The sequence below is a fragment of the Ruditapes philippinarum genome, unplaced genomic scaffold, assembly GCF_026571515.1.
Source record: "Ruditapes philippinarum isolate M1 unplaced genomic scaffold, ASM2657151v2 ctg943_1_1_1_1, whole genome shotgun sequence".
NCBI lineage: Eukaryota > Metazoa > Mollusca > Bivalvia > Venerida > Veneridae > Ruditapes > Ruditapes philippinarum.
Window position 1 is genome coordinate 112,909 of NW_026857683.1, and position 17,480 is coordinate 130,388.

At 31.1% G+C, this 17,480-nt stretch overlaps 1 protein-coding gene across 1 annotated transcript; it reads left to right on the plus strand.

Annotated features, from left to right (window-relative positions):
* Positions 1-344: 344 nt before the first annotated feature.
* Positions 345-12,389, plus strand: LOC132750576 (MDS1 and EVI1 complex locus protein EVI1-B-like). Its single transcript, XM_060740581.1, has 4 exons — positions 345-514; positions 4,892-4,960; positions 8,486-8,625; positions 9,784-12,389. Exons 2-4 carry the CDS (start codon positions 4,906-4,908, stop codon positions 11,806-11,808), a joined length of 2,220 nt encoding a protein of 739 aa, XP_060596564.1. The 5' UTR covers positions 345-514; positions 4,892-4,905; the 3' UTR covers positions 11,809-12,389.
* The last annotated feature ends 5,091 nt before the right edge of the window (positions 12,390-17,480 follow it).

The following is a 17,480-nucleotide window of genomic DNA, read 5'->3' on the forward strand; positions in this document are numbered from 1 at the left end:
AATTTAGAATCATTATCAAAGTCTAGTATCTAATTATCATTGATATTTTAATACACATGACAATTTACAGTGGTGCTTCAATCAAACTGCTCTATTACCTCTCTCTTGTCAGAAGAAAAAAATCAAATCATTATAATCACACACCGCATGTTTTAATGTTAGTCATAAAAAGGTATTTTCACACTACCCGTTCACCATCCGCATCAATAATTGGCCCAGTCGTTAAAATAGGCGGAGTTTAAAATTTAAATAGCGTTTATTGATTGGCTGAACGAATCATTTCAAAGTATCAGATTCCAATAGCAGTTTTTACCGCATGTCTGTATTGATTATAATTTAAGGTTGTAATCCATTTTAAGTCACAAGGAAAGGAACTCTCCAGGGTGATTAGTCTAAAACGTAACTGACTCTGTTAATTGGATTATCTGAAAGTGTTAAACGCAGTCAATTAAACGGGATAGAAAAAAACGATATACAGCAGCACAAAAAGAAGAAAAAGATACACAAAGTTCAGGTAATAAATCGTTTGATATAGTTAGTCTCTTTGATTTACTGTATGACAAATCATTGTTAGTATTGTTAGTATTTATAGATACAATTACAATTTCTTAATTAGTGCTTCAACAATATTTTTGCAAGTACAACTTTGCCAATCATATTTCTATCACTATATGGTAATAATTGTCATCTATATATTTTTTTCTATCTAAATGGTACATAATGTATTTTAACATACAAAATGAAATGACATGCAAAATGAAAAGTTACAGGCGCATCAAATATATACCTTAATAGTTGCATAAAGTTCTTAATATTTATTGATGAAATATTTAAACTGTTTAATAACTTCAAATTTGTTTTATTGGTGTTATATTGTATTACATGGTTCTATTAAATGCTACCTTGTAAAATTGCTCTGTCTAATCAATTCTTTTAAGAAATAAATACATATATACTAAATGCACGTTTCAATCAATTTCAGACACTGTCATTATTTTTTTTTAAAAAGAAACAAAATGCATCTTTGTAATTTGAGATGACACTAATCAAATCAATATTGCAATCATTTATATCCCCTTCCACACACATTTATATTTATTTTTTTACCATTATCTTAATGTCTTAATGTTTCTATCTAAGCAGACGTCTTGTAAATTAACTGGAAAAAAAAAGAAAATAATAGTATAACTGTATGTATCAAAAATTATGTTTCCAGGCTTCATTTCATTATTCTGTAACAATGTTTTTACAACAGTATATTGTCCTCATAAATAGCTTCGTTAGGCGTCGACACGGCAAACATTACAATACAATTTCACTTCAGTTCATAAACTTCGTTAAATATTAACGAAGCTTTTAGTATAAATATAAACATGCATTGGTCGCCGACACTCTCGCTGTCAGTTTATGAAATTGCTTGCAGGTCGCAGAATGTAGTACTGCCAATTTTCATTCCATCTCTCAATCTCTGATTAGCATAATATTGAATACGTTCATGTATTTTTAAGAAGACACTCGTATCTTACTAAGATAGTTTTTGTTATACTCTTTAGTAAAAAGTTGTTTATGATATTTATGATCTTTTTTTTTTTTTTTGAAAAAAACTTAACGCTAAGTAAGACACTAAAGCTATATTAGTGTAATTAGTTGGACAAATAGGCAAGCAAAAGATTATGCACTCTCCTAAGATCATTTTCAAAATTACTAATTGATAACTTAACTTCATTAAAGATCAGATAAGAAGTGATATATTACAAAAGTTACTTTGCAATGGACAATAATTTGAAAACCAATGGAATACGTTTCATTTTCATATAAAATACTTTCAGAAAGGTATGTTACTTTAGCTCCAGGTATGTTACTTTAGCTCCAGTGTTACTTATTTTCAGACTAGCATACATATATTGTATATGTAAGTCGATTAAGTGGAATAAAAAGTGGAGATTATGATAAGTTAGATATTTTTGTAATTTATTAACAGTGATTTCAACCAAGAATATTTAATAGAATGCTTCAAGCATTTTGCAAGTATTCGCGCGAATCCGTGTCGCTGTTTCAAAGTGATTTTGCCCCTCTTCGGTGTTACTACCCGTGTTTAGTAAGAATGTCGTTATAAAATATTGCAAAAAACAACTATCATTATAATCTCCGGCTATAATTGAATTAAATAATTAAAGACGTCATTAGGCGGTGTTATGTTTTTTTAAGAATTTTCATAACCAACGAGTGAGTCAACTAAAAAGTTCTGACACTATCATTGATCATATTGAAATAAAAGAAAATATGTTTCATTACTTAAGAATTAGACACATTTCAATTTATGTTTGATAACGAATCAATTTAAGTAGTAGCTATCAATACCGAGCGTTTTTGGAGGCCGGGTACATCATAACATCATCATCTCAGCGAAAATAACTGTTCATAATACATAATCAGCCAGCTATAAACGTAAATTTATCATGTCGAGGTTTTATGTCGGCGAATTTAAGACATGAGTAAGTTAGTATTTGCAATGTATTGAAATACAGTAGAGTTAATGAGATTGTGCTCGGGTATACTTGACAATATTGAATGACATCTAAGCTCTGTCATCTCATCTTCTAGCTGTTAAATGAAGCAAGTAAGTAGCTCACCTCCCATATATATGACAGGTTGGAAAAAGAAAAAAATGAATTAAACAACTATTACAGATAAATATAATATTCTATTTAAACTATTTAAGCATTTTTCACACTGCGACTTTGTGTTATAAATGTTTTTAAAAGAATAAAGTGAATGAAACAGAAATGAATTAAAATATCTGGAAAAAAGTGATCCCTTGGAAGCATTTAAAACAGCAAAATTATATTAGAACATAATTAGAAGTCAGTTTTTCTTTAATAGATGACGCTTCTTCTTTTGTTTTAAATTAGAAATTATGTCAAACAAAAAATTACACAAATATCATTTTTGCACATTTTTTTGACCTATGCCACAGGTTTGTACGTCAAAACCAGATCGCAGAAGTAATAGAAAAGAGTATATAGCGACCAATAATATTAATTTATTATTCAACAGCTTCCGTGAATAGCCGACAATTGACTTACCTTCGTAGTTGGGAAGGTGATGGTTTTCCGTTATACCAAAATTTCATTCACCATTTTTTTCTATTTGTTTATTTTTATGCATTTGATGATTATGATTATTATTATTATTATTTTATTCTCGCCAAATTAATATTTTATCTATCTTCATAAAATATCCGTTTCATTATTACATGGCAATTCTATATTACAATAAACATAAACACTTATTGCTAACCACATACCCAAAATGGATAGAGTTTTTTTTCTTTTCTTTTCAAAGAATACATAGCAACACTTAAAAAACATTGTCGGCAAAATGAAACCGCAAAATAGATTATAGTAAAATAAAGTTCAAAGTAAACAGTTTTGTAACGAGGTGCGGGGATAAAAAATGAAACGGAAACAAACATCTTTATTATCTTTAATTTAAAGTCATGTTTAACATACTAGAAAATGGCCGTATGAATAAAAGCTTATCTGCTAGCGACTAAAATTGAATGACATCCTACCTCCCTGACAAAGTTCTTTATTCCGCCGAAATAAATCGGGAGAAAAAAGAAGAAATTTCTTTCAACGTCAAGCAGTTATCTTTTCTTACAAATATATACCAGAATGTAACAGCAAATTAGCATAAAACATAATAATCAAAATAAGAATATATTTGATTAGCCAAAAGAAAAGTTTGATTGATTTTTTTTGCTGTTGATGTTTTTGTTGTTTTTTTTGTTTTTATTTTTGTCATTTTCGTTTTTTTTGGAAAGATGGTGGGCTGATGACAAGCCTCTGTCTACTCTTATGTATTTGCTGCCTAATTCTACATGAAAAGAATGATCCAGATCCTTTTAAATAACAATTGTGTTTTTACTTTTGAAACAATGCAAACTGATTTATACAAGTAAAATGAAGAAAATATTTATAGTAGAGATATAGTACGCTTTAGGGGCCATGACTCATTGAAATGACAGTATAAATATTCTAATATCGCTACTCGGTGTGCCATGAAATATAAAGTATCAAATTTACAGTGCAGAAATGATAATATACAATGCATACACTATAATAAAAAATATATCCCGTTTCATAAACACCAATTTTCTCTTTAAACTATTTATATGTGTCAGTGTATAAATTTTATTATAGCATCTGAAAATAGTATCAAAAGTATGAATTTGTCAACAATAACATTTTAAAAAAGGATGGATATTTGGTGTCTCATCAAGTATTAGAAATCAAAAATCATAACATCATTCACGTATTCAAACTATTTTACAATTAAAATTCCTTTTAGGGAAAAAAATAAAAGATGAGTAATAGTGTATATAAATAAGCCATGATGACTTTGTATCTTCATTGATATGTAACAGCCTTCTTTTATTTGAAGTATCCTAATATTCATATAATCAAAGGGGTAAAAAGGTACAAAAGCAAGATATAGTCGGGTTACCTACGATCCACGGTCCATTGGTCATAGGCTACCAAATTAGTCCTCGACTACCTAGAGACTCCTAGCAAAGGGCATAGGCGCCAAAAAGAAGTGGGCGGGACTTAATAAAATACAGTTGATGGTACTGGAGACTTGATAGTTTCAAATTATCACTAATTTATACACACTTGATGAGGATGACTCAAATTTGTGATACGCTTTATTCATTTTGAAACTCGATTGAAAAGAAATAATATTTCAGTTATACCTTCACTTTTTCTGATAACTTACCACCTTTGGACAAGAGAATTTCATGTGACTTTGGATTTATACAATAGTTCAGAACTACCCAAAAGTATTAAAATCACCACCGGCTTATTCAAATTCATTCAATTATTTCCAGAGCGGTGACGTGATATGTTGCTGTACAGTTCCGAGGAGGAAAGCATGAACAGGAAAGACTCGACAACAGGTATGAATTGATTTCTCGTTCTTTATTTTCCCTTCATTTGCCTTGTATTCTTTTGTTTATTTCTTTCCAATGACAAAAATTATGTATCATAGTTTTACTGTTTATGCGCAAACACGACATTACGATTTGTTCCAGTCCGAAAATGTGCTTCCACGTATCCCAAATTATCTTTTTTATTATTTTTCATATTTCATTGGTTTGAAGATTTTGTTTAACATTTTTCATAGATTTTTAAAAGAAAATAAGGATAAAAAATATTTTTAAACCCATACATATCCTTATTTAATGAAAGCAGTTGTATCATTAGATGATAAATGCTGTTAAGATTTATCATAATTTATAATCACCATATTGGAAATGACTTAGCATTATCAAATACTGTCTACACCATTTGTGGCACCAATGAGTTTGTCTGCAGACAAGTTAAGGTTTATCTCTTTTATTATCTCTTTGTACTCATTAAAATGGCCGATCGTTTAATATCTAGTTAACTTCATTCCAGATGCAGTTTCTTTCAATGCGATAACCAATTCTGTTCCCTTTCTAAACTATCATAGATAAGTTTCAAAGATACGATATTCCCTCCCTTATAAATCACATTACATCCAAGCTTTTATTCAAGTGTCAAACATTTCGACTGACAACTCTTTCAAGATAGCACTTACAATCAAAATAGATAATCTGCAATGCTTCAAGTTCAATTCTGTTTTCAATTCAATAAAACCACATTACATATTAGTGTCACTATTATAATCTACAACCCCTCCGATTTTTGTACTTTTTATAATTACAAAAGGTTGTCTTAATTATTATATTATAAAATATACCCGACAAGATACACAATATCGAAATTTCACCTTTTGAAATTGAATTTAATTCAGTTTTAGCTCGGCTGTCAAGGCTTGATTATCATCTATTTGAATATTTCTTTATCATATTCTTTAAAAAAATTTAAATCACTCAATGCGAAGTGTACTAAATAATCGAGTTAATCCATTTTTTCTTCTGTTTACAATTTCATCGAATGCTGTAAGACACGTCATTCATTTAATTTTTAATTCAAAAATATCTCTTTTTCACTTTGACACAATTAAATCTCAATTACCTTCAAGGGTCGTTCTGAAAGGGGGCATTGAGTGCATACCGAAATAACTCTTTATATGTAACAATAGCTTGTCCTCGTTCAACCCAAGACCTCACTTAACCCGTCTTCATTGGATGGGCAAGAGACAAGATAGACCAAACGTTTACTAGTGATCCTAACGCCGTGTGGCTTTCACGCAAGCAAATTCAACAACAGAAGTAATTTATTGCTGGGTACGCAATCAGCCCTTTACTCCCACAAAGTGCGAACTTTCAAAAATGATTTACATATTTGAAATAATCTTATTTCATAGCGTGCATGGCACAGAATGACTTAGCATAGATGAGAGAGAAGGTTGAACGTGAAAAATAAGAATGCGATATATACAATCAGGTCTCTTTCATGATGATACGCTGTTGAAATAGGGATTTCAAATGCGTATTCAGATAAATTCAAATGATTTGTTGTGGTTTTTATGAACGCCATACTTAATTAACTGTGTCCTGGAGATGGAATAACATTTTGTCCGTTATCTTTATAGTGTTATGTCCTCTCGCTCAGAGAATTAGATTTGCACTGAGTTGTATCCTTTGAAAGGTACATGGAAAACTCACTAAGCTAGGGTGGTCTTATTATTAATGCAGTTCTCAATATGAAATCATTTACTTCAGTTGGATATCCCTCGTTATTATTCCACCTTCAAAATCATTTGTACAGGCCACAAATACATCTAATGCAAATTTAGAAAGTTTATGGGTGTCCCTTGATCAGTATAATAAAACCCAGCAAACATATCGTCTTCTACAAATACTGCCATAAAGAGTCTTCTTTTCTTTTCTCTTTTCATGCCGACTTATTGAAGTTTTCATTTATTGCACACACCGGTAAAACATCTGCTTTCATTTTAAGTCGAAGTCAAATACTCTTTGCAAAAGCGTAGCAGATGATTCCCTCATCTTCTTAAAAAACATTGTTTCTCCCCTCTTTTTATTTTCTTGTTATCTAAAAATTGGAGAAACAAATCTAACAAAGTGTCATCATTAGATCATTGTATCATTTTCAAGTTAAAAATAAACCTCTCCGAGTAGGAGCATAATGTGGTATTTTTGTGTGTCTTTTTTAAATATTCCCATTTTAGTAGCATATGACTTGGTTTAGATTTCAATATCTCTCTCGTAGTCATTAGAATTACAAATAGAATCCGAATTTCTTGTATCTGAAAACAATGTCCTTTATCACATTAAAAGCAAATTAATTCAAAAATAATATTCATAATTTCATTATTATTACGCCACCGTGTCACATAGCCTGTCACGTGTTCTAGTATTATGTCATTCTTTTCAATTGTTCACATGATTCCTTTCGCTCAGAACATCTTAAGATTTTGTTTTGTTTTGAGATTATTTTTCCCCGGTAGCGTAAGACTCCCAACTGTCTATGGGTCCATACGCCGGCATGACCTTTCTACTCATGCGAACTTAATGTCTCTTACATTGACAGTCTCTCATTTAGACACAACAGCTGTTTGTTCAATTTCGTTTTTAATTCTTAGGCAGAATCTGCCACCGTCGCCAGACCATGAAAGAATATTCTATTCTAAAAGACAAACCCTTAAATGATAACCCATCTCAAGACACCTCAGGGTCGGAACCTTTTCTGGAAGCGTTTATACATCGGGATATTACATAAAGACTTTCTGGTTATCAAATTTCGGGGTCTCGTTTTATATCAGTTAGGCAACGCTTAATTGATAATGATGAAATAAAATAGTGAACAGCGGTAACAATAGGGGACAACATCATTGTCGAGCATATGAATTTTAAATAACAAATTAATACGACCATCTTTTGGAACACATGCGCGCCTTATCTTTAGGGTGAATAGGTTATGCATGTGTTAAAAGTCTTCTTTTATGAAAACTTGTTCCTTTGTCTTTAAAGACTAATTATTCAATCAAATCAAAGCATAACCGCCGCCTGTCCTATGTTAAAGAACGAGCACTGGTTTCTTGCTTTTAAAGAAACTCAATTACAGTCCAGAAAAGAGTTTAAAAGATTGCATTGCAGTTGTAGCATACTTTCATGAGCATTATACCTTTAAGAAGATATGTTTCAAAAATCACCACTCATGAATATTTAAGATGACAATAATTGAGACCGTGAATTAAAAAAAATTGCAATAAGGTTTCTTTCTCAAATGAAGTAAAGTAGAGTTTCATTTTAGAAATGACACAACAAATGACAAGTATGGAATGTCTAAATCTATAAACGTTTAATAGGTATATCTTTTATAATAACAAAATATAACAGACCTATTTATATCAGTATCATTTATTCATGACATTCAGTAATTACATAATACATGTATATAGTTTATATTATAATATTATAAATATGCATGAATGGAAAATATTATCTATTAAATTGTTAATTTAATTTCAGATAGAGGTGAAGAGATGCAGTTACATGAGAACCATGCGGTTGAAAACAAGACTGATAGTGTGCAGTTAAGTCCGAAGTCTGAACAAATACCTGTCTTTAAGACTACTTCTGTTTGGAACCACGATGCCAGTGACAGAAAAGTAAGTTTATGTTTATTTATACTTTTAATAAATCGTTTAGGCGGATACCGCCTTTTGTATAAAATAAATTACATAAGAAATAGATTTATGTATTTATCAGATAAAAAAATGTATTTATGTTATTATCGGATAAAAAAGTATATTTCGGAGTAGTGCACTTTTTTCTTTTGTAATGAATAATTAGATTTTTTAAATTCGTTGCTTTCCTATTATCTAAATGCTTCAAATTGCCATTATTCAATTATCTTATTCTTGATATAATTAGAAATAATATCATTTGCATATAAGTATGATAAAGGGAAAATGAAAATTTGCCACAAATTAAGTCACATTCAAACAAATGGAATTATAAATATCATTGTGAAAGTTCCACATGAATTTATTTCTATCTAATAAAATTAAAGCCACACTGCTTTATAATGAATATTGAGAAATAATAATCACGTTTGAGTTTTTATGTTTAATATCAAATATAGCGCGTTGTTCATATCAATTTTGAACTGTTTCTAAAAGGCGACAAATTACGGTTCAAAGGGTGTCTTTTACGCTTTGTTATCAACATGACTATAAATTATAATTTTACCAATTACACTGATATGTTTTGCAATCCGTTCTAAACACAATACTAGCCGTTTAGCCGCTTTTTAGCTTGTTTCTTGTTATTTAAGTGTCAAATTAGCTTAAAATTACTGTTGAGAAGATTATAAGTTATGGAACATCTGAAGAATCAACAAAGAAAATTTAGAAAAACATTTTTGAAAAATGTAAAATTTAATCATGTGGCGGTTGTAAATATTACAAAGGAAAAACAATTATGTGAAAACGAAAAACCAATGTAACAGTAATTTTGAAGGAAATTATGCATATCATTTAACTTGAATCGCCTTTTAATCATGCAGTTGAAGAGGGTCCCCGTTAAGATATCATATTTTTGACCTCGACAGAATATCTCCTACATATTTCCGAAGTCGATTTGATTACTATTTGAATTTCTGTTGAATGATTTTTGTGGGGTTTTTCATCCAAAAACGGTTTTACATGTAGTTGTTTAGATAGAGCAATGATAAACTAAAAGATAATATCTTTCATTTGTTTATTTACGTAGCATAAATATTCCAGAATTTAAAAATTAGTATAAACGTTAAATTTCAATTCCAGGCGGACTCCAATCGACGCTTTGCCTGTGAACACTGCGAGAAAGTCTTCACTGACCCATCAAACTTGCAACGTCACATCCGCTCACAACACATGGGTGCCAGAAGCCACGCCTGTCCTGAATGCGGGAAAACATTTGCTACTTCGTCTGGCTTGAAACAACATCAGCATATTCACTCAAGCGTGAAACCGTTTCAATGCGAAGTTTGCCTGAAAGCGTATACCCAGTTTTCAAACCTTTGTCGGCATAAACGAATGCACGCCGACTGTAGACAGCAGATCAAATGCTCTGATTGTGGACAGGCTTTTTCAACAATAACATCTCTTAGTAAGCATAAGCGATTTTGCGAGGGTGCTTTGAGGAATGGCCTCCCTATGAATATCCAAAATGAGATGAAATCATCTTTGTCTACACCATTTGGTATCCCTCCTCCTAGATCACAGTTTGATCCTTCTTTATATATGAGACTTTTAGGAAGTAGACCATCTTATACATACCCGTCTGTCGGAAGTGGACTTCCTTTTCCATTTAGCAATCCATTGGAATCAATGAAATATGTGCAATCCCCATATCTGTCTGGGTCCCTTGATATGCCTTTGCGAAACGGACTGAAGGGTGGGCTTTCTTTTGGTGCAGAAATAAGAAAGTACGAGGAGGAGCACCCAATTAGAAAGAAGTTGAGGACGATGCATGATAAAAGTGGGAGTGATGGTGAATCTGAATTAAACCAAAGTTCAGATGCTGAAAGCTCAGCTGATATTGATGACAAAAAAAGACTCAACAGTTTTGACAGTGATAAAGTTGAACATGTATTTAAACCATCAGTAGTAAGTAGACCCTCAGTTATTGACTACCATGGTTCTACATCCCCAGTGCAGAAATTGACAACTCAAAAGGACGTAAAAGCCGATGGTGAAAAGATCCACAAAACAATTGTTGAACAACCACTTGATTTAAGCAGAGCTAAGCACGAGGAGGAAGAAGAAGAAGATATAATTGATCGTCTCTATCATAAACAAAGATCGTCTACACCTGTGTCGAAAGCAAGGCCTCTGAAAGTTTCCCCAAAACCAACACAGCTTGTATCGCCTAAACCAACAAAATTAGTTTCACCAATCCCAACAAAGGTTCAGCCTCCAATGCCGTCAAGTTTTTCTACAGAATGCCGAGACCACATTGATAGACTACTTGCAGAATCCGGAACACTGGCCGCATTTCCAAGGATGCCTTTCTTTGGAAGCGGTTACTCTCTACCATTCGTGAATCCATACACGTTGCATCTACAGCAAAGTCATTTGTCTCCCCTTGCTGGCATACAAAACATCCCGCACTACGCAAATTTCAATGATTATGCTGCCATGCATATGTCACCAATGATGCACAAATCACGTGATCGATACAGCTGCAAATTTTGCGGGAAAGTATTTCCACGAAGTGCAAACTTAACTCGACATCTTAGAACACATACTGGTGAACAACCCTACAAATGTAAATATTGTGAACGCTCGTTCTCAATCTCTTCCAACTTGCAAAGGCACGTGAGAAATATCCACAACAAGGAGAAACCTTTTAGATGTCCGCTGTGTGACAGATGTTTCGGACAGCAGACAAACCTTGATAGACATATAAAAAAGCATGAAACGCAAGGTCCAAATGTCATAGACTCACCAACACACGAATCTGAAAGTGATTTTGAGCTGGATGACGTCTTCGAAGCAGGGACTGGAAATAATGACAGTGAAATTAATGATGATGACGACGATGAAGAAATTGATGTCTCGGAAAATGATGACTTTGATCAAAGTAGCATTTCACCAGTGATATCATATGAAAGTCGAAATCTTGATTATAAACCAATCCCTCATTCAACTGAAGAAAATGTGCAATCTCAAAGTGATGAAAATGTAGACAATAAAATGTATGTACCCAAGAGTGAGGAAAATACACCAAGAACTTTTCAACAGTCATGTATTCCAAATATTAATGTCCCTGTGTATCAGCAAGGCCAGTTATTATGTTCAACATAATTATAAACGGGTGATTAAACTTGTATCATCATGCAATAGAATGACAAATATTTGCTGATTGTAAAGTGAGAAGTATGTAATTAATTATTTAAATATCTTTCTTCAACGATGTAACATTTCACAAGTGACTGATCATATATTTCCTGATCTTAATCCTTTTGGGAGTTATTGTCTCTTTGTATTTTAATCAGAGAAAAACAAATTTAAATAATAGATATTTTGTATCCATATATTTTTATCATTGTAAATAAATCATATATTATTTATGCACTGTCCGTGCCTTTTACTATGTTTTTGTTCTAGATGTGTTCTAAGTAATGTATTTAATGTTGAATGTTCAAGAATATATTCATTAGTTTGTATTAAAATATTTCACGCTTACAATTTCATTTCACATATTAAAGAACGCGTTTAATTATCTAAATTGAACAGTTTTAGAAAATATTACATTATGCCTTAAGGGCTGATATGAACAATTGTACTGGAATTTTTAATAGGACAAATGAATGTATCATCAACTGCCCTTCTTTATTTATCCTAAATCTATTTGAACCTTACATAATATAATGTCTTTATTTTTATCTAATAAAATTTTCAATAAAATATGTATGTTTCTTTTGTTTTACTTCCACTGTATTGTTTCGTATAAATTCATTGACTTTAACCCGTGGGACTTATAGTTTCTTCTATATCTGAGTAATGACAATATAACACAGTTTCACTTCATCAAAAACAAAGTTCTTGGCACCATTGCATGCAGCTGTTTAAACAAGAGGAAGAAAATAATTTCAGGAACTTTTGCTACGTTTTCTGCATTATATGGCGAAGTTAGGCCAACCCATCATCCCATAACATGGGAATTAAACTTTAAAAATGTGTCGGTATCTGAATTAAATTAAGTACTTAATGTTCTTATTAAATAAGTATTGTATAATACTTATTTGAACATGTTTTCTTTAATCACCTTTAATTGTCTCTCAAGTTAAATATCAGTAGCTAAACATCGAATATTGTTCAGACAAATTAAGCCGGATAGTCATATTATTTGTAGTGGTTTTTAAATCCACCACTATTTATTACACTTTATTTTGTTGATATGACATCAACTGTACACCAACATATACAAAGAACACGTACATTTATTATCTTTCAGTTTAGTTACTGAAAACTAAGCCATTAAGCAAGTGAATCCTAAATAGTTTGAGAGTCTTCGTTATACCTTTGTTCTAATAGATAAAACTACCAGCATTTTGCACACACAACAGAGCCCCAAAATCGACATTCCGCGTGTTCAACACCATTTTCCAATATTTTATGACCGTTCTTCTGTTCTGTATTTTAAAAAGAGGCCATACATAGATGATTCCATATTAAATGCACTATGACGCATTTACATTTTGAAAACCAGATTACAAAACAAACAAGGTATATAGACAAAAGCAACACAAATGCACTGTTTAAATACAGGTATAAACCTATCACTTATATTGCTCATGTTAATTATGCAAATATATTTAACAAATATATTTAATTAAAAACATGCGGTACGGCCTGGTATTTGATTCAAGTATTTGTAATAATTATAGTGAATAAAAATTCAAGTATTTTAATAGCTGGTAAATTGCAAGTGGATGACATAATGTCTTGTCTAATGGAAACAATATTTTATTCAAACATATTGTAATTTGTATGCAAATAGATAATGCATCAGCTTTTTGTTTTAGTCTGTATATAAAATATTCAAACACGTTTTTACTGTCCTTCAAACCTGATATAATTCTTAATAACTGTTATAGTTGTTTAAACTTCCTTTAAGTAATGAAAAGTAATTAAAAAACCAAAGTAAAACTCTTATTCTTTTATAAAAAAAGTTTATTTTTACCCAGAAAATGTTTTTGAATAGTTTTTGAAATCAAGAAAGCGATTAAAATAATGTTTTATTCGTATTTCCACATCGTCTTTACATTTTTTTCTAAACGATTAAATTTTAAAAGTTATTATTTATGAAAATAAAAACAAAATTGAACAATTCAGGCACAAGTCGAGGTTTGTTATAAGTGAAATTTATTATCTAACCCTTAAATGCTAAAATATTCTCAAGGCGTAAAATATGTCTTTGTTAAAGGGATATTCAGGCAAAATAATGACAAAAATATTAAAATGATCTTATGTACTCAAATCAGGGTAAAATGACGTTTCTTGAAGTTTCAGCATGAATTTCTGTTTGAATTTTATATATTTTGAGTTTGAAACGTAAATATATCTATATATGTTGAACAAATTTAGACGCCAATAGAATCACCAAACAGTTTTAAATCAAGCCAGGTGACTTGAACCAACCCTTTAAGTTACAATAACAGATATTTTGGATATTGTATAATTGAAACAAGTCTATGTCATTCATTTGAATTGTTCTTCAACGTTTCCAGAGTTCACTTTGACAAATATTGCGAAATCATAGCGCTCTAACCTGACCCACGCGGGTCAAGTTAGGAAACCACCATTTTATTCTTTATATGGAAAAAAGTTTTGTTTCATTGACTGTCTAGTATATTTATTTTGAGGGCATTTACAGAATAATGAATGGAAAATTCAAATCTTAGAAATTAAAAATTTTGCCTGTGTCTCCCATTAAAAGGACATTAAAAAACAATCACAAAATAAAATATCCTTTTATATGATTTTTTTATCTTTTTATATCTTAAATAACATTACTAGATCTAAAATCAAATTAATCGGAATAATTTTTGTTTTGTTTTTGTTTTTGCTGTTTTTTTTTCTTAAAAAGAAATTCTATAAATTCTACCTTTTATATCAATGTTTCGAAACTATACAAGATTCAACGTGTGTTTATTATTTTCCCGATCGGATTTTCACAAGTATGACGTGATTGTGAAAGGGGAATAATAATCATTAAAAGTTTAAAGATCTTTGAATCTTCATTCCAAACTGGAATTTACTCGTAAATCGTAAATAGAAGGACAAAGTAACGCATATAAGTCATATATTTTATGACACTTTTTGACACACATTCTTCCTAAAACTTTAAACTGTTGTCAATATGAAAAGATTGTTCAACCACCGCTTTTAACTCAAAGATAAAGTTCTTTAATATCACTAAACGCATTCTTTCAACTAAATTCATTTTATTTACCTTTATCATTGAAAATTTTACTTTCTCAATTATACTGAGAGTAAAACATATGAAACATAAAGTATATTGAAATCACATTTACGACATGATTTTAAAATAAATCAAACCACTATTTAAAAGCAATACATTTAAACGTGTTCAAGTTCGTTGTTATTTTAGCTATTTCATTGAACAAAAAAATCTTACATTAACGAAAAGTATAAATCATTAAGGGCTAAACTAATATGTTCTCTACTCGATGTAACAAAAGGGGTGATTATATGTTTTAAAGTTTACAATGAGGGGTATAAAGACATAATCATTACTGCGGACATAGATAATGACTTTAGAGCTATCTTAACCATGATCTTCCGTGATACAATACATTGGATTGCTCGGGATGACACTTCAACTGTTACGAGTCACTAAACTTTGACACTCACGACAAATAGAATTATATTACCTGTATGTATATGTTATACAAACAGGTGGATTGGAACCGATAATGATAAACATGTTTTAGATGAATTTTGTACAGTATTTGATGCTAGTAGATGATATTATTTAAAGCTTTTCTAACACTAATATACATGCAGAGTGTTTTCAATATCAAGACCAATTATACAAAGATTCCCAAGGGCATATGAATTTAGTTTTGTTATATCTACATACAAACAGCAACTACAAGAACTTACTTTAATATAATGATTCTAAATTAGACTTGAAGTTTTTCTACCTACTGTCATTGCAACTGTTAGATAACATTGTCGTAAAACAACTGCACAATATTAAAATTATCTTGCCTGAACTATCTCGTAAATGATACAAATTCAGCAATATTCGATATTTATTGTTTTCATGTCCCCTAAGAATTTTGAGGCCGGTTTTATTATTTACCCACAATCACCAGGGATTATATATTTGAATTTTGTCGCTTTGACCAACCGATCGAGTATTTGTGACCACCTCCCACCCGCTAAAAAACTGCATTCGTTTATGACTCAAAGATCTCTCAGCGCCTTGTCTTCGAAAATCGTATTCCTTTTCATCACCTATTGAACTTCATTCTCAATTTCAAATAAAAACAAATTACTTTCAGCAGATGAATACTAGCCATTATGACCATTCACACTCTCTGAGTATCCTTTTAAGGACTTCTTTTTTCATTGAAGTGATCTATAGATGGTGGATCAAAGGCCATCTTGCACTGTTTGGATATTAATATGTATTCACTGAAGTTTATGGGTATTAGGATAGTGTTGGTCACTCTCAGTCGGCAGGTCACTCTGTCAAAACGCAATGACCCAGGGCATTGTGCTTTTATAATGAAAAGCAATGGTCAGCCTCATCGATAGTTGACGCCTACAGTATCTGATGTCTTTTTATCATTAGCTTCGAAATATTAAAAAAGAATAAATAACCCGAGATATTTTTTAATTTTCTCGATTCTGTCAGACAGATGTGAACATCCGGAAAGAAATGCAAGTATGACACAAAAGGGTACAGATGGGATTTAGGCTCATTTACATTTGGACTTTTGTCCGTGGACAATTGGAGAATCTCTGGGCGCCTTGACCTTTGAATATGTGATATTATTTGGGAAAATAATAGTTTAAACTGATATTTTACATTAAGAAATTTCTTTGGGATATGGGAATATGTTTCTTCAATAACATTTTAAAGTAATTTTGTGCTGGGAAATAAATCAAAAGCAAGATAAAACAAAACTAATTGTTTCCCCCAAATGGCCCCAAATTTTATTTCAATTTATTCAAAGATTGTTTATTTTAAGTAATCAGAAAATCGTATTGGAATACATGTAGCAAACATAAGTCTAATCGATATTTTTGTATTCCCTAGCAAGACACCCATACACCTTCAATACAAATCAAGTACAATTCAAAATAATAAAAAAAATCTAAAACACTATTTTGGCGCAAATTAACCATACCAGTAATGGTATTATGTACCAATTACATCAAAAAACGAATATTTTCTGCATGAATGAAAACTTGCGGAAGTTTTAAAGACGGCTATAAATCACGCAGCACTTTATCCACCATTACAATAAATCCCTCAATCAAGCTTTCAATGAAATCAAATATTAGCCAATAAACGGCAGATAATATCATTTCAACCCGCTGCTCTACAAACAACCACAAAATGATAGCTGTTTATCACTGAATGGCGCATCCTCGTAGTGCGATCTTTTATTGCCTTTTCACCACATCTGATGGCTGTTGTATATTGTACGATGACAATCGGGTTTCATCCCTAGGTAATTTATCTCCCAGCTGGAAAGTGAGACACTGAAATTCATGATACCGTTATTTCTGACAAGACGTACTTAACTGAAAAGGCCGATTTAAAAATATCGCCATGATTTATTCGGTACAGTATATTTTACAATGATTGTTGAAATATGTGTCTAGTAGTTGGAGATAATAATCACATATTATATATATATATATAAAATGAATATGCATATTTTATGAAAGGTTATTGTATATAAGTATTATAAAACAAAAACAGTAGATTA